This window comes from Dendrobium catenatum, unplaced genomic scaffold (genome assembly GCF_001605985.2).
Source record: "Dendrobium catenatum unplaced genomic scaffold, ASM160598v2 fragScaff_scaffold_920, whole genome shotgun sequence".
Lineage (NCBI taxonomy): Eukaryota > Viridiplantae > Streptophyta > Magnoliopsida > Asparagales > Orchidaceae > Dendrobium > Dendrobium catenatum.
Window position 1 is genome coordinate 2,366,903 of NW_021319382.1, and position 24,498 is coordinate 2,391,400.

General features: G+C 31.1%; 1 protein-coding gene and 1 non-coding gene across 2 annotated transcripts; both read right to left on the reverse strand.

Moving 5' to 3' along the window:
* Nucleotides 1–1,619: 1,619 nt before the first annotated feature.
* Nucleotides 1,620–1,726, reverse strand: LOC114580291. Its single transcript, XR_003701650.1, has one exon. It is a non-coding gene; the product is annotated as a small nucleolar RNA R71 (small nucleolar RNA).
* A 19,783-nt stretch (nt 1,727–21,509) lies between these two features.
* Nucleotides 21,510–22,636, reverse strand: LOC110113298 (probable hydroxyacylglutathione hydrolase 2, chloroplastic). The gene is made up of 4 exons (XM_020845819.2): nt 22,504–22,636; nt 22,180–22,254; nt 21,980–22,078; nt 21,510–21,865 (listed from the first exon to the last, which is right to left on the reverse strand). Exons 2-4 carry the CDS (start codon nt 22,252–22,254, stop codon nt 21,719–21,721), a joined length of 321 nt encoding a protein of 106 aa, XP_020701478.1. The 5' UTR covers nt 22,504–22,636; the 3' UTR covers nt 21,510–21,718.
* Between the last annotated feature and the right edge of the window lie 1,862 nt (nt 22,637–24,498).

Here is a 24,498-nt window from a genome sequence, read left to right on the forward strand (position 1 = left end):
CCATTTGCCTAATTTGTGTTTTTTTATAAATAGCCACTATGTTATATTTGTAAGGGAGTTCAGTCACTTAGTTAATTTCATTACATTTCAGAGTGCTTCTCTGAATTTTTCTTAGTGTGACAACTAAGGGGATTTTGGGAAGTACTTGATACCATCATTAGAGTGTTTGGCATGTGTTTGTGATAGCAATTCTATAAGTAAAAAATAAGAAGTGTAGAGGAGATCCATTGAACCATTATGGTTATATCTATCTCTTGATTTTCTGCATGTCTAGCTAAATTCTTCAGTTTTGAATTGATAATGTAAATATCATATGTAGTACTAATAAAGTTTTCTTATTTCATAAATGATTAAAATGATGTTGTCAAAATTATTAGATTTTAATTTAATGCATATGTGTTGTTAAAATTAGGTGTAATATGGAGCCTCGATGGAGGTAAGCAGGCATAACCAGGAATATTGAATTTGTATGTGTCATACCTAGGCATAGTGTATGAAATGTATTAAATTCTTGAGGAGATAATATAATCGTAGAAAATGGATGGGCATCTTTTATTCCTATAAGCACGACAGAGATCTAAGAATGCATATGCTTTGAATAACATCACAATTAAAAGAGATTCATTAGGAAAAATATGTTATTTATATTCATCAATCCAAAACATTATATCCATATAGTGTATTCATTATCATTATCTTTATCTAATTTATTTAAGTGATTAAATCTCTATAATATCAATTTTTATTAAGTAGGATAATTATTGCAATTAAAGTAAATAGTGGCAGTTGAATGCTAAAAGACTTACTTTATCATGGGTTCAACACTCTACTGTATCACTTTATTACTTGATTTAGCACATATACTTGTGTATATTAAGTGAGGTTTACTAATTTATATAAAAAAAACCTTAGTATTATTTAGGGAAGATAGAGCCTTAGACATCCATTATTATAATTCAAATTTATACTTACCCACAGCCCCATCAAGGTTTTGGCACTATTGTAGGCGAAGTTTTTTACATTTTGTAAAATTTTAAATATATTGTTAAATTGATTGCATAGTTAGATTTACTTATTTTAGTATTATTTAGTTACTTTGATTACAAGTTTTATATTCTACATTTTTTTGTATGCTTTATTCCCAAAGCAAAAACTTTTGCCACTTGATCTTGAAATTGAGAGAACCCTTTCTAAAATTCAAAAAACTAAAAAGATCTTGAAAAATGGCTGAACTAGAGTTAGTACAAAATCATTCTATACCTCTGAAGGATTATGCAATCCCTTTAGTAGACATAATTCATCGGAACATAAATGTACCAATAATCCAAGCAAATAATTTTAAATTAAAACTAGTTATCATTCAAATGGTGCAAAACTCTCAATTTGGGAGAACTCCTATAAATTATCCCAATTTATATTTAGCTAGTTTCTTAGAAATTTATGCAACATTTAAGTACAATGGTATCAATGATAATGCTATTAAACATAGATTATTTTCCTTTTTTCTATGAGATAAAGTTAAAATGTGATTAAATTTCTTATCCTTAGGTTCTATAACCGCTTAGAATGAATTAGCCCAAAATTTTCTTACTAAATATTTCTCACCTTAAAAAACTGTCAAAATTAGAAATGACACAACTTATTTTGCTTAGTTTGTAGGAGAATTCATTTATGAGAGATGGAAAAGATTTAAGGAAATGCTTCAAAAATGCCTGCATCATGAATTATCTGATTGGTTGATTATTCAAATATTTTATAATATATTAATAGGATCTATTAGAGCTATAACTGAGGTTGGGGATAGAGGATCATTTTTTATAACTTGAACATCATAGTTTATGGTTTAGATGATAATAAACATAATTGATTGCATCCTTGTGTCTCATAGCATTTATATTATATATTTATTTTTATGTGTACTAATATTTTAGGTACATCATGCATCATTCAATGAATATTCAAGGCTCAAGATTAGGTAGAATATGATATGCTGAAAGTGTATGTAAAATTTATTTATGTATTTTTTTAATTTCTTGAGTCAAATCATGTAAAGGTGTATGTAAGCCTGGTGATTGTGCACATACACACTCATGAAAATTAAATAGAGAGAAAAATTAGAAGAGTAATTCGTTGAACTTATCATACTATACGATATGTATCATAGTATGCAACCAGCTTATCAGCTAATTATGTAATTAAATCTATTTGAACTAATCGTACTAATGATCTTAATCATATAGGACAATCAGTTAAAATCTTGAATTTACCCATCAATCATAATTTAGATAATATTTTTAAATACAAATTATGTACTAATTATACTATATGATAAATATCATAATGTAGATATGATCAAATCTTGCATAAATTAATCATGTAATTAGGGGTCAAATTTAGATTAATTTGTTTAGTAAGATCGTACAGTATGATTGGATAAATTATATTGTAAGACCATATCTTTACATGGGATGATAATTTATTTTAGCCAATTATATGGGACGATAATCTAATTTGATTGTACTAATCGTACTAGACAATCAGCTCAAATACTTGAACTAATCATATAGCTTCTAACTCTTCATACATTACTAATAAGGATATATTATACTAATCATAATGTACGACCAAGGATCATATTTTATGATTAGAGATGATAGAATTAATTTTTTAAGGGGTTTCTAGGCCCTCTATTTAAGCTTTCTCATAAGACTTTATAAGATTTTTTTTTATCATTCATTGAGTTATTTCTTCTAAAAGTTTCAAGAGAGAGTCTTGAGCTAGGAAGAGAAAGGGCGAAGTTTGTGAGAGATGGAGAAGATCCTTGTGGGTTTCAAGGGAGTATGAGAGGGAGTTTCACACTATTGCTCTAGTGAGCTTGCACCTGAGTTCCTCCATGTATCAAGGTTTGTCTTAAGGAAAGCTTTTGGAAGAAGACATCTTTGATGTCAAAGGACCCAACTAATCCATCATATTGGAAAGGTGAAAGTGATTTCAGGTTCTCTGCCTCACTTGGAGGGTGAAAATGATTCAAGTTCTATACCTCCCCTGAAGGGTGAAAAGGATTCCAGATTTGCTACCTCACAAAGAACGTGAAAAGGATTACGGTCCTTTGCTGCATTAGGTTGGTAGAAGAGATTTTATAAAGGCTTCTCCGCTTAGTTGTGAGAGTTGAATGAGAGACACTATACTGATAGTGTGATACTCAAAGAGAATAACTCCGGGGAGTGGATGTATGTCATAGTTTGACCAAATCACTATAAATTTTGGTATGTTTGTTCTGATTTTCTGTTTTCACTTTTTTATTTTTTTACACATTATTTCTATAATAACTACTTGGTGAAAATCTATGATTGATATTTTATTGTGATGATTAAAATATAATTCTCATTATTAAAATTATTTATAAGGTAATTAACTTCTACATCAAACTAAATGTATTACTTTTGTATTAGTGTGCTTAGGCACAAGTTCACTTATGCTTAACATATTTATCAAACTTTTAATTAGTATTAGAGCAATTCTTAAAATAATGTTTTAGAAAACCTAAAGGAAAATTATCAATGGCACATTTCAGAAATAAGAATAATATAGAAGGTTATTCCATCACACGTCTACCTTTATTTGATAATATTCCATTTGATTTTTTGTAAAATTCTTGTCTACTTTTCTGCAATCAATTGATTTTCAAATATTGCATATGATTCAAACTGGTTATTATGTACAGTCACGTATTATTAAAGCAGTCAATATAGACATTCCTTTTACCGAATGGAGTAGAGAAGAACAAATATATGCACAACTGAATGCTAAATGCTTAAATTTTTTTTTTGTGCACTTAAGTCTTAACTCTATATGAGAGTTTCTACATGTATAACTGCCAAAGACATTTGAGGTAGACTATACATTACATAAGAAGACACCAATGAAATAAAATAATCTAGGTTAAATATATTATTACATAATTATAAATTTTTTTGCATGAAACCTTATGGGACTATTTCAGAGATGTACACTAGATTTACTCAGATGGTGACATCATTGCATGCTTTTGGTAGAGAACTTTCAAACTCAGAGAAGGTTAACAAAATTCTACATTATCTACCTAATAAATTTGATGACAAAGTCATTACTATATGTGAATCGAAAGACTTGAATACTTATTCTATTAATAATCTAGTCGACTAACTCATTACATACGAGTAAAGTGTGAGTCAAAGACTCTTGGATGTTGGTGATGAGAAGGCTATAGTGCTAAAGGAAAAGACACAGTAAAAATGACTTAGGAGATGATGAGAGTGAGGAGCTAGCATTAACAACAAGAAAATTAAAAAATCTCTTGAAGCACAAGCATAAGCATAAATAAAAAAAGAGCAAAGATAAAAATGATAAATATAATAAGTTTGGTTTTAATATTATCTATTTTGGGTGTAGAAAACCTGGATATCTAAAATATAGATGTCTCAATTTTAAGAAATACCCTGTGAAGGAAAAGGGTGAGGATAAGCCAATTATAATAAGGAGAAATGGAAAGAAGCAAAAAATCTCCTGGGCAAGATGATGAGGCAACAAACTTACGTTGAATTTGTCAATGATTCAATTAGTAATTTTGATCATGTATGAAGTTTGCTTATCTGGTTGTGTGTTTGTTTCTTTGTTTGTGTATTTGTTTATGTATTTGTTTAATTATTTTGTGTGTTTTTTTATCTGATTTATGGTTTATGAATTATCTTTATATATGATTGTATGTTCAATTTCCTTCTGTATGTAATTCAATTTTAGGTGTTGTGTTTTCTCTATTTTTTGGTGATGTTAGAAGGGGGAGAAGGTATTTGATTGTATTGATTGCATTTATTATTTAGTTTCAATTTTTTCTTAAAAATTAAAAATAATAACAGTGAATAAACTTTAAAATTAAAAAATAAATATTTTTCCCTATTTTTAATATAATTCTATTAATGAGGGGGAGATTAGGAGAAAATAATATTATTTACAAATTCAATAAATAATATTTGTCATCACCAAAAAGAGAGATTGTTGCAACTCAGACTTTCAAATTTATAGTTTTGATGATAACAAACATTATTGATTATATCCTTATATTTCTTTGTATTTGTAATGTATATTTTTTATGTGTACTGATATTTCAGGTATGTCATGCACCATTTAATAAAGATTCAATGCTCAAGATTGAGTAGAATAAGATATACTGAAAGAGTATGTAAAATTTGTTTATGTATTTTTCCAATTCACTGAGTCAAGTCCTATAAAGATGTATGCAATCATGGTGACTGTGTACATACACACTCATGGGAATATAATAGAGAGAACAATTGGAAGAGTAATTTGCTGAACTAATCGTACAATACGATAGGTATCATATTGTACGATTACCTTATTAGCTAATCATTAAAATGACTAATTGTGTAACTAAAAAAATTTGAACTATTCGTATTAGACGATCTCGATTGTGTAGGATGATTAGTTGAAATTATGAACGTATTCGTCAATCATAATTTAGAAAATATTTTTAAATAGAAAGTATGTACTAATCGTAATGTACGATAGGTATTGAACTGTATGTTGTAAACAAATCTTGCCTAAAATAATCCTATAATTAGGGATTAAATTTAGATTAATTGATTTAGTAAGACCGTATTGTACAATTGGATAAATCGTATTGTACTACCATATCCTTACATGGGATGATAAATATTATTGCCAATCGTACGGGACGATAATCTAATTTTATTGTACTAATTGTACTAAACAATGATCATATCATATTGGATGACCAGCTAAAACACTTGAACTAATCATACAACTTCTTAATCTTCGTATAATACTAACAATGATATATTATACTAATCATATTGTACGATCAAGGATTGTATTATACGATCATAGATGAAATAATTGAATTTTTATGATTTTGCTAAGCCCTCTATTTAAGCTTTCTCATAAGACTTTGTAAGAATCTTTTTGCCATTTATTGAGTTGTTTCTTCTGAAAACTTGAAGATAATGCCTTGAGGTAGGGAGAGAAAGGGTGAAGTTTGTGAGAGAGGGAGAAGATCCTTGTGGGATTTAAGGGAGTGTGAGACGGAGTCCCACATGGTTGCTCCGATAAACTTGTACCTAAGTTCCTCCTTGCATCAAGGTTTATCTTGAGGGAAGCTTTTGGAAGAAGACCTTATTGGTGTCAAAGGACCCGCCACTCCACTGCACCGAGGAAGGTGAAAGTGATTCCAAGCTCACTGCCTCACCTAGAGAATGAAAATGATTTCAGGTTCTCTACCTTACCTAGAATAAGTATATATTAACTAGGAGTAATGTTCTACTATATCAGTTAGAAGGTGCCTTAGTATTCTAAAGGATTGATTTGAGGTTTGGTTATCATTAGTTGATGGTGAAAGATGAAGATGTAATAAAGATAGCTTTTAGCACCCAAAATAGGTAGTATGAATTTTTTTGTTATGCCTTTTAACGTAACCAATGCACTTGTAGTGTTCATGGATCTAATGAACAAAGTGTTAAAAAATTCTTCAAATCAACTCATTATTAAGTTCATTGATGGTATTTGGTGTATTTGAGAAATGAAGAAGATCATTTTAAGCATTTAAGGCTAACTCTAGAGGCTTTAAGTTTTGGTTAAAGTTTGTGGCATTTTTTAGACATGTTATAAGCAAGGAAGGAATATTTATAGATCCCTAGAAAATGCAAGCTACTATGGATTGTCCAAGTTTAACTTTTGTGTGGAATATTCATAATTTTTTAGGCATTGCAAGAAATTACAAAAAGTTTTTCACAAGCATTTTGCAAATTATAATTATTTTGATAAGATTAACTTAAAAAGTTGTATCATTTGATTGGACACTAGACCATGAAGTTAGCTTTCAGAAGTTGAAGGATTGTTGGTATTAGCTATAGTACTAACTATTATGTTAGGCGTTGGGGGATTTTAATTATTTAGTAATACTTCTTTGAAAGATTTTGGTTGTATTACAACAAAAATAAAAAGTGATTGCTTATGCTTTAAGGCATTTGAAGTTGCATGAGAAGAATTGTACTCATAATATAAAATTTGTTGTGATTGTAGTAACTTTGAAGATCTAGAGGCATTATAGAGAAAGATACGAGATCTATAATGATCATAAAAAATTGATGTACATCTTACTCAAAAAGAGCTAAATTTGAGATAGTGAAGGTGGTTAGAGCTGATCAAGGATTATAATCTTGACATCATCTATCAACTCAGAATGGTTAGCATATTTATTAGTACTTTGAGCATGAAGTCTATGAGAATAATAGCTAATATGATTACTTTTGAGCAAGGTTTGGTATGAGAAATAGAGAAGTTGGACTTATAGGTTGTATGCTCATCTGAAGTGAATGTAAGAATTATCTCTCAAATTATTATTCCTCCCTCATTGTAAAAGAGAATAAAGAAGAATCAAAGGTTTGATTATTATTATTATTAGTATTATTATTATGTGAAAAATGATTGATTAGAATCAATTTGGAAAGAAGTTAGACTTATAAGTTAGTGATTAGAGTGCAGTGACTTGCAATAATCGATTGTGGGTTCCAGCTAATAGTGATTTGAAGAAGGAGATTCTATATGAAGCCCAATATTTTGGTTACATGATTCATACAAGTGGTAACAAGATGTATCATCACTTAAATTCTATGTTCTTGTGGCTTGGATTAAAGTGTGATGTGGAAAAATTTGTCTCCAAGTGTAAGACTTGCTAGATGGTAAAAGTTAAACACTAGAAACCTAGTGGGTTATTGTGACCCTTGTCTATTTCTAAATAAAAAAGGGAGGAAATCACAATAGATTTATCTATGGGCTTTACCAGATCTAAATAAGATGATGATGTAATATGAGTGAAAGTATATCGATTAACCAAAATTTATTTCCTCTCCATTAGACAAACATATCTATAAAAAAATTTGGTGCATTTGTATGTGATAGAAATTATCAATCTACATGGAATGCCCAAGGTAATTATTTCTAATTGTGATGGTTAATTTATATCTAGATTATGGAGAGGTATTCGAGAAGGTCTATGGATAAAGTTAAATTTTTCATATAGCTTTCCATCCTTATACATATAGGTCATTTGAATAGACCATTCAATTATTGGAATATTTGTTAAACTTATATGTACTAGATTTTGGAAGAACCTGAGAAGATCATGTCTCATTGATTGAATTTTTTTTTATAAAAATAATTTCTAAAGCAAGTATTGGTATGGCTCCATACAAAGCTCTATATGTTAGAAAGTACATGACACCATTATCTTAGACAAAAGTAGGTAAAAGGAAGTTGATGTATCTTGTGTTAGCAAAAAAAATATACATAGAAGATTAGATTGATAAAAAAAAAGGTTGGAAGTAGCTCAAGATAGGTAGAAAAGTACTTTGATCCAAAGCATCAAACTATTGAATTCCATGTTGGTGATTTTATTTTCCTAAAAATCAACCCGATGAAGGGTGTAAACAGATTTGGTAAGGATAGTAAGCTCAGTACAAGTTATATTAGACCTTTTGAAGTAATTGGAAAAGTTAAGAAGTCTTCTTACGAATTATTACTACTAGATCACATGTTAGATCTACATGATGTATTCCATGTGTCAATGCTATGGAAATGGATTTTTTTATTATGAAGTACATCCTAATATGACATATAAAAAAAACACCAAATGCAATCCTACCTATGATATAAAGTAGATAAGAAATAAACAAATTCCTATGATTAAGAAGCATAGGTTAGAATAAGAAGCGACCTTGGAGAGAGAAGCTAAAATGAGATAGTTGTATTAAGTTTTGTTTAAAGTGCTAACATGTATGGAAATATCTAGGATTAATTTTTTGAATGAGGGGAAACCACAACTACAAAAATAAGTCCACTTAAAATAACCAAAACCAACATGGTAAGAATTTTGTATTTATCATTGTTTGTAAAATTTTAAGTTATTCAATGTTCATTTAAGTATAGAGAGTCTAAGGTTGAATTAGAAAAGTTAGAAATGTTAAGCGTTGAAAGCTCTTTAGGAGCACTACAATGTTGTACGTGGTAGCGGTACATTACTATCCATGAGGAGGTGCTTAGGAGCTTAGCAATGCTAGATGTGGGTTTTGCATCATAGGGCTCTTTATATGAATATATGTGCTATTAACTCCTTTCTTTTCAAGAAATCTCCATAGCACTTCTCTAGTAACTTTATCATATGCTTTCTCTAAATAAATAAATATCATATGTTGATTCTCTTTATTCTCTCTATATTTCTCCATCAAACCTCTCAGTAAATGTATGGCATCCACAGTAGACCTACCTAGCATGAATCCACATTGATTTTGAGAAACACTAGTATCACGCCGCAGCCTACGCTCCATAACTCGCTCCCATAGTTTTAAAGTATGACATATTAACTTAATTCCTCTATAATTTGCACAATCTTGTGCATCACCTTTTTTCTTAAAAGTAGGAGTTAACACACTCATTATCTACTCATATAGAATATTTTTAGTCTTCAAAATAGTATTAAAAAGTTTAGTAAGCCAAGAAATTCATTCATCTCCTAAGCATTTCCACACCTCTATTAGAGTATCATCAGGTCCATCAGCTTTTCACACTTCATTTTTTTAAAGCCTTTCTAACTTCGGTTTTACTAATACACAGATAAAAACATAAAAATTTATTTTCATTTAGGGTGCTATGGCCACTAAAGTCAGTCGTATTTTCATATTCTTCATTAAAAAATTTAGCAAAATCTCTCATCCACCTTTGTTGAATATCATCTTCTAAGAAAAGTACTTTATGATCTTCATCCTTAATACACTTCACTTGAAATAAATCATTACTACTCCTATCTCTTTGTTTGGCTTACTTATACATATATCTTTCTCCTTCATTAGTATCTAATCTATTATATAAATCATTAAAAACTAAGATCTTTGCATCACATATTGCTTTCTTAGATTCCTTATGTACCTCTTTATATATTCCTCTTTATATATTTCCTAATTATTAGAATTTCTTATATCTAACACAATTTTTATAACAAATATTCTTATTAATACTATAACTTGTGAATAGAGACATACACAACACATATAAAAGATAGTGTCAAACCTCTTTTAGGAGATGGAACAATAACCTACAAAGAATAAATCGAGAGATTTGATTTTTTTCTTATACCATGAAAGTATAATTCATTTCTTATGATAAAGAAAAAAAAACTAAAGCTTGGAAGAGAGTATGCACTACCTATCCAGAATAGTATTTTACAAAAGCCTACAAAGTGAAATTTATGCATCACTTATACAAGATATTATCTAGCCTCTTATAGAACCAAAATCAACAAAAAAGAAATTACAAGAATTAAAACTTTTTCATAATTTCAAAGGTAAATTTATTACTTTTGAAGGAGCACTAGAGTTAGAAAGGGAGATATGCACCACCTATTTAAGATAACATTTTATTAGAGCCTTCGAAGGGGAGTTACACATTGCCTATATAATATTATTGAAAGCCTCTCTTGAGAGAAAGAATTGAGAAGGAAAGGAACAAATTTTTCCCCATGGGAGGGCATACATATATTTTGAAAATAAAAAAGAAAAAGAGTTTTAGGAGCCTAAGAGGCTTGAAAGCTCTTTTAATGAGCCATCCACACAAAAGGCATATATAGGAAGGCACCGAGGCCCACCGGAGATCATTTGTTGGCCCAACAAGCCAAGTTTAGTCTGGACCCGACTTTGGAAATAAGCCTATTATATCATTTTTGGTTCAAGACCATTTTTTATGTTTTGAACTCCATTTTGTCACTTTTCGAACCCAATAAAGTACATATAATCAAATTCAAACATATTTGAAAATTTTGAATCATTATGTTTCAATATTTTTTTGCTTCAATTAATGCATCGCTTTCATGTAAAGTTAAAAATATAATTAAGCATATTTTACTTAGTTCACGGTCTTGATGGGAGGTCCATATTAACATCTAGGGAGCAGTCAAATCTTGTAATTTTTTAAAATTATAATTTTGTGTCATAATTATTTAAAGATTAAAAAATATTTTTAGATGATACAAACTTCGATGTTTAAAAACAGGAGACAAATGAGACATCTCCAAAAAAGTTTCTTGATTAGAATGAATCTGAAGGTAATATTTGAATTAAAAATTTCATAATTAAATTTATGACCACCAAAACTCCAATTTTAGAAAGCTTATGGTAGAATTGAATGTCTCATAAAGACAAACCCATTGACACAATAAATGACCTAATTCAACACCAAATAATTAAGCCCAAATTAAGCACTTAAAATATATTTTAAAGTTCTAAATATTAATTAAAGGAAAATTCTAACATCATTAAATCATTCAAATGTTTGATAAATTATCTATGATTAAAGAGATCAATATAGATTGTACAATAGAGATTTTGGATTATAGCAAAATTTATCAAAATGTCACTATAAAAAAGCCTATAAATAGGGCCTTTTTCTCTACATGGAAGAGAGGTTTAAGAGCTACGAGAGCTAAAGAGCTTAATAGTAATTATCATTAATTTTAATCGATGATCACCATCAACAATCATTGTCATAAGTGCCAAACTTCTATCATTTTGCTATTGGTGTTCGACTATTAACATATAAATATATTGCTGGGTTTAATTGTCGGCTTATGGATCTTGATTTTTGTAATACATATAATGGAAATCAAATAATTGTACTCAGCTTTGTAATATTGTATTCTTTAATTGTGAGAAAGGGATCACCTATTATATAGTAGATTATTGTAACTAAATTAGACCCCATAGTTTTTCCCCTTCTTGGACTTTCCACAAAATATAATAATTCGAACCAATTAATGAGATATATATTAAAATAAGTATTAAATTAGAATAATAAAAAATATTTAGAACATAAAGTATTTAGATTTAGTAAAATAAAGAGTGAGTATATGATATAAGTTCAATGGAAGTGGTTTTAAAAATATAAGCCAAGATCATCTGAAGATAAAATGCGGCATGGTAGGTTTAGTTGATGTGTTGGATCAATTATAGAAAAAAATGGAAATATATATAAGGATATAATTTTTGAATTTAAAATTGAAAATGGAGAAATATCTTAAGAGTATTATGTGATAATATATATCTTACGCCTGCTTGCGCTCGTCCGCGCTCGCCTGTGCGCCCGCTCGCACTCCCCCGCGCGGCCACTCGAGCACCTGTTTCGGGTCAACCCGCAACCCGACAACCAGCCGGGTTGGGTCCGGGTTCGGAAATCCGACACGTTTACCTACCTGGGTCAGGTTAGGGTCAACCCGTTTGAACCCGGGTCATTTCCGGGTTCGACCCGAACCCGATCGGTGACCCGAAATTGACACCCCTAATTTTGTACGCCACCCTAAAAAAAATTGGCTGCAAGACAAAATGATCAATTTATTTCATCATCAATGTGAATTAATACCTTTCGAACGAACAAAATATATTATTAAATATACTCTCTCTCTCTTTTTCTACTTTTCCTCTTTTTTATTTATATTCATTTGGAGACCGTGGACTTATCATTTACATGAGCATTCCTAGAATTCATGTTACTGGAAAAAATCTTCAAAGCCATAAGTGAAGTAGAGCTTAAATAAATCAAATTAATATATTGATAATTTTATACTATTTCAATTAGTTAGCAAATTGGTCGTCACTCTGATCATAAAGAAAGTGATGGCCAGATTAGCGCTAAAAGATGTTAGTTAACCACCTAAACACTCTCTTGATAGACAATATTAAATTTAAATTTAGTAATAATATCTGTCTCATTAGAGCATACAATTTTATTATTAATATTTGCAAATCTATATACTGAGGGATCATTACAAATAAGCTTAACTTCATTGCATTGCAATTCCATTCTTTACTCTTCCCCCAAACATCCCCCACCCCTAACAAATTAGAGACAAGATGGCTTTCACTTGGGAGTTGGGTGAAGTTATGAGAAGCAACATTGATGTCAAATAGGTGAAATTATTATGTGCGGACGCCGAACGTCGTCCGGAGACCAACCAGAATGCGCCACATCACCTCTTGCTCGGTACCCGACTCGGTACTACGGCTCAGTACTGCTGATGTGGCGCATTATGGTTGGTTTCTGAACGGTGAACTACATTCGATGTTCACACAGAATAATCTCTCATCAAATAGAGCTTGACTGCTAATCTCCTCACCTTCTCCCAAAATGTTCCAATGTTCATTTCCTCGTTAAACTAAAAATATGTTCAAGAAAAAAAAAATTGAGGAGTGTGATAAAAGAGTATCTAGGAAAAGGCTCTTCTTTGCTTCCAAGTATTGTTCATGTGCTCATTTACAATCCTTCTGGCTCTTTTCTGGTCACCAACGAAGTTAGGTCATACCAAATAAATAAATAAAAGTTTAATAGAAGGGAGGATTTAGGTCTACTAACCTACATCCACAAAAAGGATATCTACAAGCCCAAACTAAATAACAACAATAGCTAGACATTAGAAGTTTTATGAGTTGTTTTAAGCCTTTGGATTGACTTTTAGATTTGTGATCTACATTTACGAATATTAATTTCATGGTTACATACACCTTAAAGAAGATGAAGGCCTTTGAAACTTCTTATCCAACTTCTCTTTCGTCATAATTGATGTATGCTGCACAAGATTTTATTTATCTTACACTCATCCAAATAACTCCAAAGTATTCATTTTACATTGTATTTTTTTTTTTTTACATTGCATTCCATTTACACTACATTCATTTTTCAGTCAATTAAACAGTCACTTACAAAAGTTATAAGGCAAAGAGAGAAGCTTAGATGCAACCTATCTTAGCCTACTAGTGGGAGCTTCATCTCTCATCATAAGATCATGAAATTGAGGTGCATTCCTAATAGACAGATATACTTGGGTCCAATCATAATATCCCCTAGAGCTTACACTATATGATGGTATACCCATAGTGGAAAGGTGTAAGATCTCATCAAAGTCATGATAAGTAATTTCTATTGGATGCCTACAGACATAAGATTGAATGGTGGTTATGTCGACATTAATTCTTAGCCTTGCAAAAAATTCAAATATCAATTTAGAATTAAAAGGAAAAGTAAGATTAAGGATGAAGTGCAATATAGTCCCTGCAAAAAGATCTAGTACTTGATAGTCAAGAATTTCTTGATTCGGAATCCTAGATTGAGTGATATGTGCTGCCCTGAACTTATGATATGTAGATTAATCTTCAACTAACTGAAACCTGTTGTCTACAAGACGATGAGAAGAACTCCCTACTAGTGCTCAAAATTTCTTGCCATCGGCCAGGAGATGCTAAGGAAGGATATCAAAAGATAATAAGTTTAGGAGAGGAAGGTTTTGTGTGGTTAGAAACTTAAAATTCCCTTCCTTTATTAGGCATGAGCAGATCATACAGCACGATAAGAGAAATTCAATTCGTCTTGACAGAATAGTTGAAAAGGTGATTAAATTATATAGTAGAACTAGTATCATACTAGACAATCTTTATTAAATTGTTCATCATGAGGAGTCATCCTGTACAATCTTGGACTAAACGGATCATACATTACGAATTAGGGTTTGTACTGTATGATATCTAATTAAATATCGTATCAGTTGAATTTAAATCACCAATAATCACTACCACATATATCGTATAGTATGAAATGTGTATTCGTACAAGACATTCATAAATAATTGAGTTAATGTGAACCGTTTTGATTTGCTAAACGGTGCGGATGTGATGTTCTATGTAGATCATACAGTATGATGTAATAAAAAATAGGATTTGTGAGTGATGATCAGAAAAGACTCTATAAGAGAAAACATTCACACAACAAAATACAAATAGAAATAAAAAGATACAACCAATCATAAATATAATCATATAACATAAACAATTAAACAAACATACTAATTTTAATCATATCCCTACCCATTTTCTCTAAGCATTAATATCAATAACACTTAGTCTAGTCTTAAGTGCACTGAAGGTGTCATAACTAAGGGCTTTTGTAAAAATGTTTACCAATTAATTTTTAGTAGCTACATGAAGGAATAGTAAACCAAACAAGAAATTATTCATTTAGGAATAAGGTTGCATGAATTGAATATGGACAGCTTGGGTTGACATTAATTGAGCTGACAATTTTCCTGGAATGGTGAGGACAGTTTAGCAATTTCATGGAACAAAGGGAACGGGTTGGCACGATGCAAGAATGAGATGACTTGAAATATAAAGCATTCAAAAGAGAAAGAAGCAATTTCTCCCTTTGCTACATGGTCCCTAGAGAACTCTAGCTTGGGAATGCCTCTAACTAGGTCATGCTGGGTAATCTTTCTAAGGGTTTTCAAACTAGCATAGTATAATCGCTTATATCATAACCAAGATTCATCTAAAATAGTTTGTCAAATAATATATATCATCAAAAGTATCAATATAAGATAAATCAAGCATTTAAACATTGTTAATTATTTTTCCTTCCAAAATAGTTTTATCATTTAAAGTAACAAGGTAATGTTTAGAAATAAATTCAATATGGAATCTTTTATCACATAACTGACTAATACTAAATTAATTATGCTTTAAACCTTCAACTAAAAACATATTCTTAATAATAAACTATTAGTCTTACCAAATATACCTGAGCCAACCACTTTTATATCGGTGTTATCTCCCAAAGTTACCTTGCCTCCGCTCCTGACCTCTAGCATGATGAACTGCTTTATATCTCCAGTCATGTATCTTAAGAAGCCCCTATCCAGGTACCACATGCTCTCACTTAACTTCTTATGAGAGCATCCATTCAAGGTCAATCAAAGGTTAAATTTGAGAACCCAAGTGAGTTTGGATTCCACCTTATGCTTTAATAAATGAATGGAATGCATGTTATGCTGTGATAAAACATTGAGTCTCCAAACTTGATGTGTTATAAGGTGAATTTTGCAAGTGTGAGCTATATTCCCTAGCATGCCACAAGAACAACACCTAACCCTTGGAAATGGGTTCAATAACTATTGTGGGGGATAATGCAGCTTCCTAGGTACATATGATGCATGTTGTGTCATAAGCTGTGGCTTTAGTGATAGTGTATGCCCTTGTCTATTATTTTGTAGTGCATTTTTTTTTTATAAAAATTAATTTGCACTTTTGTATTTGTAACTTCAAATTTTAATGCATGCTAATTACTATATAGTTTTATTGCAAGTGTCTTTAGCTCCTTGAATGTTTTTTCCAACTCAATATGCTTGTTTTTCAAGCAATCATGTGACTTAGTTAATTCAATATATTTTTTATTTTAGTAATCAAACTTATTTAGTAAAGATGCATGCTCCCTATCTAATGTGATATGCTCAGATTTAAGATTAGCATGCTCTCTAACTAATATGTCATGATCATTTTTCCAATCAGAAAGTTCTCTTGTTAAACAAGCATGAACGTTTTTTATCTGACTCATACACTTACTCAGGAATTAAAAATAAATCTTCATAAGTACATCTACTTGATCGGAGTTAACAATTGTATCATTGGCCATTACACAAATTAGTTACATCCTCCTCAAGTTCTTATTTAGATAAATTCGAGACTAACTCTGCCCAGAAGACCTTTTGTGTGTTTTGCTTGCCTTTTTGGAGTTGAATTTTTATTCCCCCTTTTTCTTAGTTGGGTGATTTTTGAAATTGGGGCAATTAGACTTAATATCATGGCTTCCTGCACTCAAAGCACACAACGTCAAGAGAAATTTTATTAAATTTAGTTGCTTTACATTTACTACCGTCATGATAGCGCTTTTATTTTCTCTTTAGAAAGCTCTTAAACTGTCGGGTCATCAAGGCTATGTTATTATTATCATTAGCTCTAGAACTATTGCTATCTGTATCATCGGCATTTAGCGCTATGCTCTTCTCCTTTCTTTTGTCACCTGCATTCAAAAGTTTTTGGCTCGCATTTTGCTTATAAGTAATAAAAGAGCCCAACAAATTATCAATAGAGTATACATTTAGATACTTAGATTCACATATTGTAGTGACTTAAGCATCAAAACTATCAGGTAAGCAATATAAGATCTTATTGACTTTCTCATAATTAGATAGTTCTCTTCCTAAGGCATGCAAAGATGTCACAATTTTGATAAATCTAATGTACATGTCAAATATAGTTTCATCAGGTTTCATGCGGAAGAGTTTATATTCATGCACCAATAAATTTAAACGGGATTGTTTCACTTCGTTTGTGCCTTCATACATGATACAAAGTTTATCATAAATTTCTTTACCAATTGTGAAAGTAGAGACTCTCATACAGTCTTCTGATTTAAGTGTACATAAAAAAATAGTTTAAGCATTTGACATTAAGTTGTGCATAATTTTTATCCTCAATGCTCCATTCAGTAAACAAAATTTTAATTTTAGCACCATTAATTATACACAAAGGAAAAAAAATAACAACCTTTAATCATATACCACATGAGATAATTAATTGATTGCAAGAAAATAGATATGTGAATTTTTCAAATATCAAATGGAATATTATCAAATAAGGGTGGATAGGTTATTGAATAACCCTCCACAATATTCCTATTGCCAAATTACGTCATGGATATTTTTCTTAAGGTTTTTAAACCACTAATTCGGAAAAGCTGCGCTAATACTAATTGTAAGTTTGATTTGTGGTTGTTAGACCACTTGAACTATAATGACACACAAAGAAGGTGAATTGATGCTTTAAAAAATTTTCTTCTCCAAAAATCTCTTTTTGAAAATTACAACCAAATTCAAAACTTATGTTCAAAATTAGATCTTGTGATGTAGAAACTAATAGTAATAAAAATCAAATGTTATTTTTTTTTATTTTGTAGAAAAATAAGTTTAAAAAATATTTTTTTTTTCATAATTTTATTTTATTTTCTAACAACAATTAAAACCAAAACAATCTCTGTTTTCAATGTTAATTTGCAAGAAAGTAAAGCTGTAAGAAAGTAAAATGCAAAAATTAAAGTGTAGTAAGAAAAATAAGAATGAGCACACCATAAATTTATAGTGATTCGTTCAACATTAACCTAAATTCACTCCTCAGAGTCCTCTATGGATATTGAATTAAACCTTTAGTGTCTCTCATTTTAACCCCCATAGCAAGGCAGATAAGCCCTTACAAAATCTTTTTCACCAACTCGATGTGGTAGAGTAGCCGAATCCCCTTCATCAACCCGATGCGGCAGGGTTGTTAGTGGCCCTTTGACTCCAAGAGGTTCCTCCTGAAGTTTCCCTCAAGTAAATCTTTGACTCATTGAGGAAGAAGGTGGACAATGACCGAAGCAACTGTGTGAAGAGTCTCTCTCACATACTCCCTTGATCCCATAAGACTATTATCCCTCACTCTCAACACACTTTTCTCTCCCAAGGCCCAAAGCTCATCTTTCAAACTCTCTCTCACAATAGACTCAAGCCTCTTGGCTGTCAAAGACTCTTCAAAACAAAATAAGAGTTGTTTAAATATCATGTTTTAAAAAAAACCATGGTTTTCAATCTAGTCGTCTCTAGTCATATCGTACAATATGAGGATCTTACACTACAATTAGTTCAATTCTCCCTTTAGTATTATATGATGAATGTTTCCCTGTAAGATTAGTTCAAAAGATTTAATTGATCATCCAGTACGATCATAAGGTTGTATGGTAAGATTAATTCAGTCGAATCATAATTCGTATAAGATGAACTACTGGATGATAAAATATCGTCTTTGTTGCTCGTCCAGTATGATGTGAATCATATCGTATAATCTTAAAGATTAATTAAGCCTGATTCGATTAATTAAATTTCAGAATTAATTTATATAAGATTTTTAAATATCGTATAGTACGCATAAGTTTGTATAATTCAATTAGAACAAATTATAAAATTTTAAAATATTGCCTAAATTTCATTTTACGGTGGTATTTCCTAATTATAACAGATCATCATGTACAATTTAATTTGTTTGGTTCGATTAGTTCAAAATTTAATCCACTGAATTAAAATATGTTAATTAAATTTTTATCATGCATATCATGTAGTATGATTCATACCGTACAGTATGATATTAGATAAAAATAAAGACTTTTGAAAAGATCAATCATATACTACCCAATCTTGAGCCTTGATACTTTCTCTTAGCTTGGTGTATGTTGTTATTGAAATATTAATACACATAAAAACATATGCAATGATAACATATACGAGACAATAGATAAAGTCTAATAATATTTGTTATCATCAAAACATACGCTCGGTCTCCCAGATTGCAACATAATTTTTTTTTAATAACCTGTTATGATCAAGGGTACAACAATGATCTCCCATTTATTAGTTGTAAAGCTTTTTACTAATTTTTAAATTAAAGTTGTTCAAACTAAATAATTAATGAGATGATCAAGGAAGAGATAAAAGAAATAAATAATGCTCTCTCTCTCTCTCTCTCACATTAAGAAATGTAATTACAATTATTATATGTTATTTATTAATGCGCTCAAACACCCTTTTCTGTGGTAAGAGCCAAGGAAAAGAGCGACACAACATCCTCTCCCTCTTCTCTCTCCATAAATCGATCCATAATAAAAGGAAAAGTTAAAAAGACCTTATATTGCTACCTTATTAATTCCCTATAATAATAATATCAAGTCTTTATCCTACTACGTGGGTCGACTATATGAATCATTTTTCTCCACTGTCCAATTAAAAGTCAAATTCCTATTTAAATCTAATAATAATAAATAATTTTTAATACTTCATAATCAAATCTTTTTAAACTTTCTTAAAATAGGTCAGATTTAACACATCTACACTCCTAATCATGGCAGATGTTTTACATGACTAAATCATCTAAGATGACTAATCCTAACTTCCATTGAAGCTACTCCAACCTATTGACGTATGTACTTATTTCAAATTTTGTTTATAAGTGTGAAGCCACTCAACCACTTGAGCACCCTCATCTCTTATCACATAATTTTATACTTCTCTTTTTAATGGACAAACATTTTGCGCCATAAAGCATTGTAAGTTTCATCGCCATCTAATAAAATTTTCTCTTAAATTTAGGGTATACTTCTCCATCACACAACAAGCCCAGTGCATTTGTCCAGTTTGAATTCTACTAATAACATCCTCATATATTTCACCATCACTTTAAACAACAGATTCGAGATATCTAAAATATATACTATTTTTAATGATTTGATCACCCAAAATCACAATATCCCCAATAGATCTATTACTACTAAATTTACACTCTATATATTCGATTTTAGATCTCAAATGAACACATTTAGATTCTAAAGTTGATCTCCATAATTCAATAAACATTATCATTACTAATGTCCCAAACTCTGAATAAGAAAAATAGAGGATTCCATTATGCAATTGACAGCCAATATAAAATTTGTAAAATGATTATGACATGAAGCCTTACTAATTCCCTAATGATCATAAACCCTCTTGTATTCAGATAGCCTAGCAAAATATAGATTAAGGTTAGGCAAAACATGGCGAACAATCTATATCCACCAGTTAACAAATTGAGCCAGCTTTGTCGGGCTGCCACCCATTGCTTAGCTCTAACAAAAAACCAAGAACATAAAGTGATTCCTTCTTGTTCTTTGTTCGATAAACAGAATAGAATGGCTGTCACAATAAAAATAACAATTTCAGCTACAAACGAAAGATAACAGCAGCAGCTTCAACTTGACTCGTAACCATAATTATGGGGGTAAAACGAGCTGAAAATAAATAAAGGATAGTAATATAATGAGACGAGCTGAACTTGGGGTGTCAATTTCAGGTCACGGGTCGGGTTCGGGTCGAACCCGAAATTGACCCGGCACTATTCGGGTCAACCCGAACCCGACCCATTTTGAAAACGGGTCAGTTTTCCTGACCCGAACCCGACCCGATTTCCAACAAAAAATTGTTAGTTTTCGGGTCAAAAACGGGTCTATCTCCTCTTTTTTGGGTCAAAAACGGGTCAATCTCAGGTTGTCGGGTCAAAATCGGGTTTTAGGGTCAAAATCGGGTCACTTTCGGGTCAAAGGGTTAACCCGACCCGATTTTTGAAATGGGTTAAACCCGAACCCGAAATAGGTCGGGTTCGGATTGACCCTAACCTGAAATTTTCGGGTCGGGGTCGAGTCGGATTTTCGGGTCGTGTCAAATATTGACACCCCTAACCTTTGAGCTCACTCAAGCCAAACAAGAGCTATTCAAAAACAAAAAGCCAACTTGATAATTATATATAAATTATAGAATATGCATATTATCACACATATAGACTTAAACTCATATAAATAAAAAAACATACAATATATATGCACATTTTATGTGTATTCATCATAAAGCTACTATCAAGATGAATATGAATGAACAAGCTTATTAAAATTAGTCATAAATTTGAGCTAATTATGAGGTCAAACACGAAAAAACCAGGCTGAAACCGCAATCATTGAGGAGAATTTACAACTTGTTACTCTAGTTCAATTACTACATGTACAACAAACAACTTTCTGGTTTGGTTAGGCCTTTGATTTTTCTGTTCAATATCAGAGTTAGCCCACCAGCATAACAAATTTCTGCAGAGCAATATAGACTAACAAATTTGATTCTCTTGAATCTATACAGGGTTACCTTTTAAATACAAAGATGCTCACCAGCCTAGAAATTGTCCTTTGCCAGGCGGATGATGCCCAATGCCTCAGCTTCACTTGCAGCAGCTGGAATGCCCAAGCTATGTCTAATTTCTGCACTGTTTGTTCTCAAAAATGGGTTGCAGTGCTTCTCCATCTTCAGCGTTGTTGGAATCTAAAACATCATTAAATTGTTATTTCGACAAAATAATAATAATAATAATGACCTCCTTTCATGAGGATATATGGTGCATGGAGGTAAGAATAATGCTTATTTATCAAATATTACCGTTGGAAGGTTCTTATAGCGGAGCTGAGCGATCTGAGAAGCGTACTCAACTAGTTCTTTATTTCTGGGTTCTATGGACAAAGCAAACTTCGAATTACTCTGTTCAGAATTTACCAAAATGAAGAATCTCTCAGTACTGATTGAAAGTTTACATTCCAGTATATGGCCATAATTATCAAGTCATGCGAAAAACTATATACCAGAGTGTACTCATGTCCACAGTATATAGCCGTGTCATCTGGCAAGGCCATGATTTTTTGAAGTGAAGCAAGCATCTGAAACAAAAGCACGAAACATACTAAATAAAATTCCATGTACACAGATGACTTACTTCCATCATACGGCCAAGTATTCAATACAAACTCGTTCTGGACATTTATTCTTACAGTATTTTAACTCAGAAAACTAAAACCAACACATGGATAAAGATTGTACTGATTTTCAAGTTTAAAAAAAAAAGAGGTTACAATCGAAGTAATGAAACCTTGTAAGACGAACAGAAATTGCTCAAAATGAAGAACAACCTGATCTGAGTTTCCCTCAAAAACTTTGCCACACGATAGGCTAAACAGTGTATCGCCCGTAAATATTGCTCCACATCCGGGAAAGTAAAAGCTAATATGACCTGTTTATCAATTCCATCAATGATCAGTTAGTTATTTGACATTTCACAGAAGTTAATCGACAATGAGCAAAATATAAGCTTTTTGAGTATGAAATTACTTAGGTGGAAGCAAAACTGATCATCAAATGACTTCTGTAGAAGCAGGATTAAGTAATCATAAAGCTGTAAATGCTACCAGTTAAATTGAGATTAAAGGAGGCCTTCTACTTTATTTGGGGCAGGTTAAAAAAAAAAGAAACCAAAACAATCTCTGTTTTCAATGTTAATTTGCAAGAAAGTAAAGCTGTAAGAAAGTAAAATGCAAAAATTAAAGTGTAGTAAGAAAAATAAGAATGAGCACACCATAAATTTATAGTGATTCGTTCAATATTGACCTACATCCACTCCTGAGAGGACATATTGAACTAAACCTTTAGTGTCTCTCATTTTACCCCCATAGCAAGGTAGAGAAGCCCTTAAAAATTTTTTTTCACCAACTCGGTGTGGTAGAGTAGCCGAATCCCCTTTATCAACCAGATGCGGCGGAGTTCTTAGTGGCACTTTGACTCCAAAAGGTTCCTCGTGAAGTTTCCCTCAAGTAAATCTTTGACTCATTGAGGAAGAAGGTGGACAATGACTGAGCAACTGTGTGAAGAGTCTCTCTCACATACTCCCTTGATCCCATAAGGCTATTATCTCTCACTCTCAACACACTTTTCTCTCCCAAGGCCCAAAGCTCATATTTCAAACTCTCTCTCACAATAGACTCAAGCCTCTTGACTGTCAAAGACTCTTCAAAACAAAATAAGAGCTGTTTAAATACCATGCTCTAAAAAAATCATGGTTTTCAATTTAGTCGTATCTAGTCATATAGTACAATATGAGGATCTTACAATACAATTAGTTCAATTCTTCCTTTAGTATTATATGATGAATGTTTCCCTGTAAGATTAGTTCAAAAGATTTAATTGATCATCCAGTACGATCATAAGGTTGTATGGTAAGATTAATTCAGTCGAATCATAATTCGTATAAGATGAACTACTGGATGATAAAAATCGTCTTTGTTGCTCGTCCAGTATGATGTGAATCATATCGTATAATCTTAAAGATTAATTAAGCCTGATTCGATTAATTAAATTTCAGAATTAATTTATATAAGATTTTTAAATATCGTATAGTACGCATAAGTTTGTATAATTCAATTAGAACAAATTATAAAATTTTAAAATATTGCCTAAATTTCATTTTACGGTGGTATTTCCTAATTATAACAGATCATCATGTACAATTTAATTTGTTTGGTTCGATTAGTTCAAAATTTAATCCACTGAATTAAAATATGTTAATTAAATTTTTATCATGCATATCATGTAGTATGATTCATACCGTACAGTATGATATTAAAAAAAAAAAATCTTTAATTTTTTTCTCCCACTTGTGTGTGTGCATGGTCGCTACGCTACATACACTTTTTACAATATTTTGACTCAAGAAAGATAAAAATACAGACTTTTGAAAAGATCAATCATATACTACCCAATCTTGAGCCTTGATCCTTTCTCTTGGCTTGGTGTATGTTGTTATTGAAATATTAGTACACAGAAAAACATATGCAATGATAACATATATGAGACAATAGATAATGTCCGATAATATTTGTTATCAAAACATAAGCTCGGGCTCCTAGATTGCAACATAATTTTTTTTAATAACCTGTTATGATCAAAGGTAGAGCAATGACTTCCCATTTATTAGTTGTAAAGCTTTTTACTATTTTTTTAAATTAAAAGTTGTTCAAACTAAATAATTAATGAGATGATTAAGGAAGAGATAAAAGAAATAAATAATGCTCTCTCTCTCTCTCTCTCTCTCTCTCTCTCTTACATTAAGAAATGTAATTACAATTATTATA

Bases quoted from the DNA above. Each gene is read 5' to 3' on its own strand.
- LOC110113298 (XM_020845819.2), bottom strand. From the start codon at position 22,254: ATGCTTGCTTCACTTCAAAAAATCATGGCCTTGCCAGATGACACGGCT. The intron at 22,079-22,179 runs GTATATAGTTTT...AATTCTGAACAG, and splicing joins GTGGACATGAGTACACTCTG to AGTAATTCGAAGTTTGCTTT. The intron at 21,866-21,979 runs GTAATATTTGAT...ATGATGTTTTAG, and splicing joins GCTATAAGAACCTTCCAACG to ATTCCAACAACGCTGAAGAT.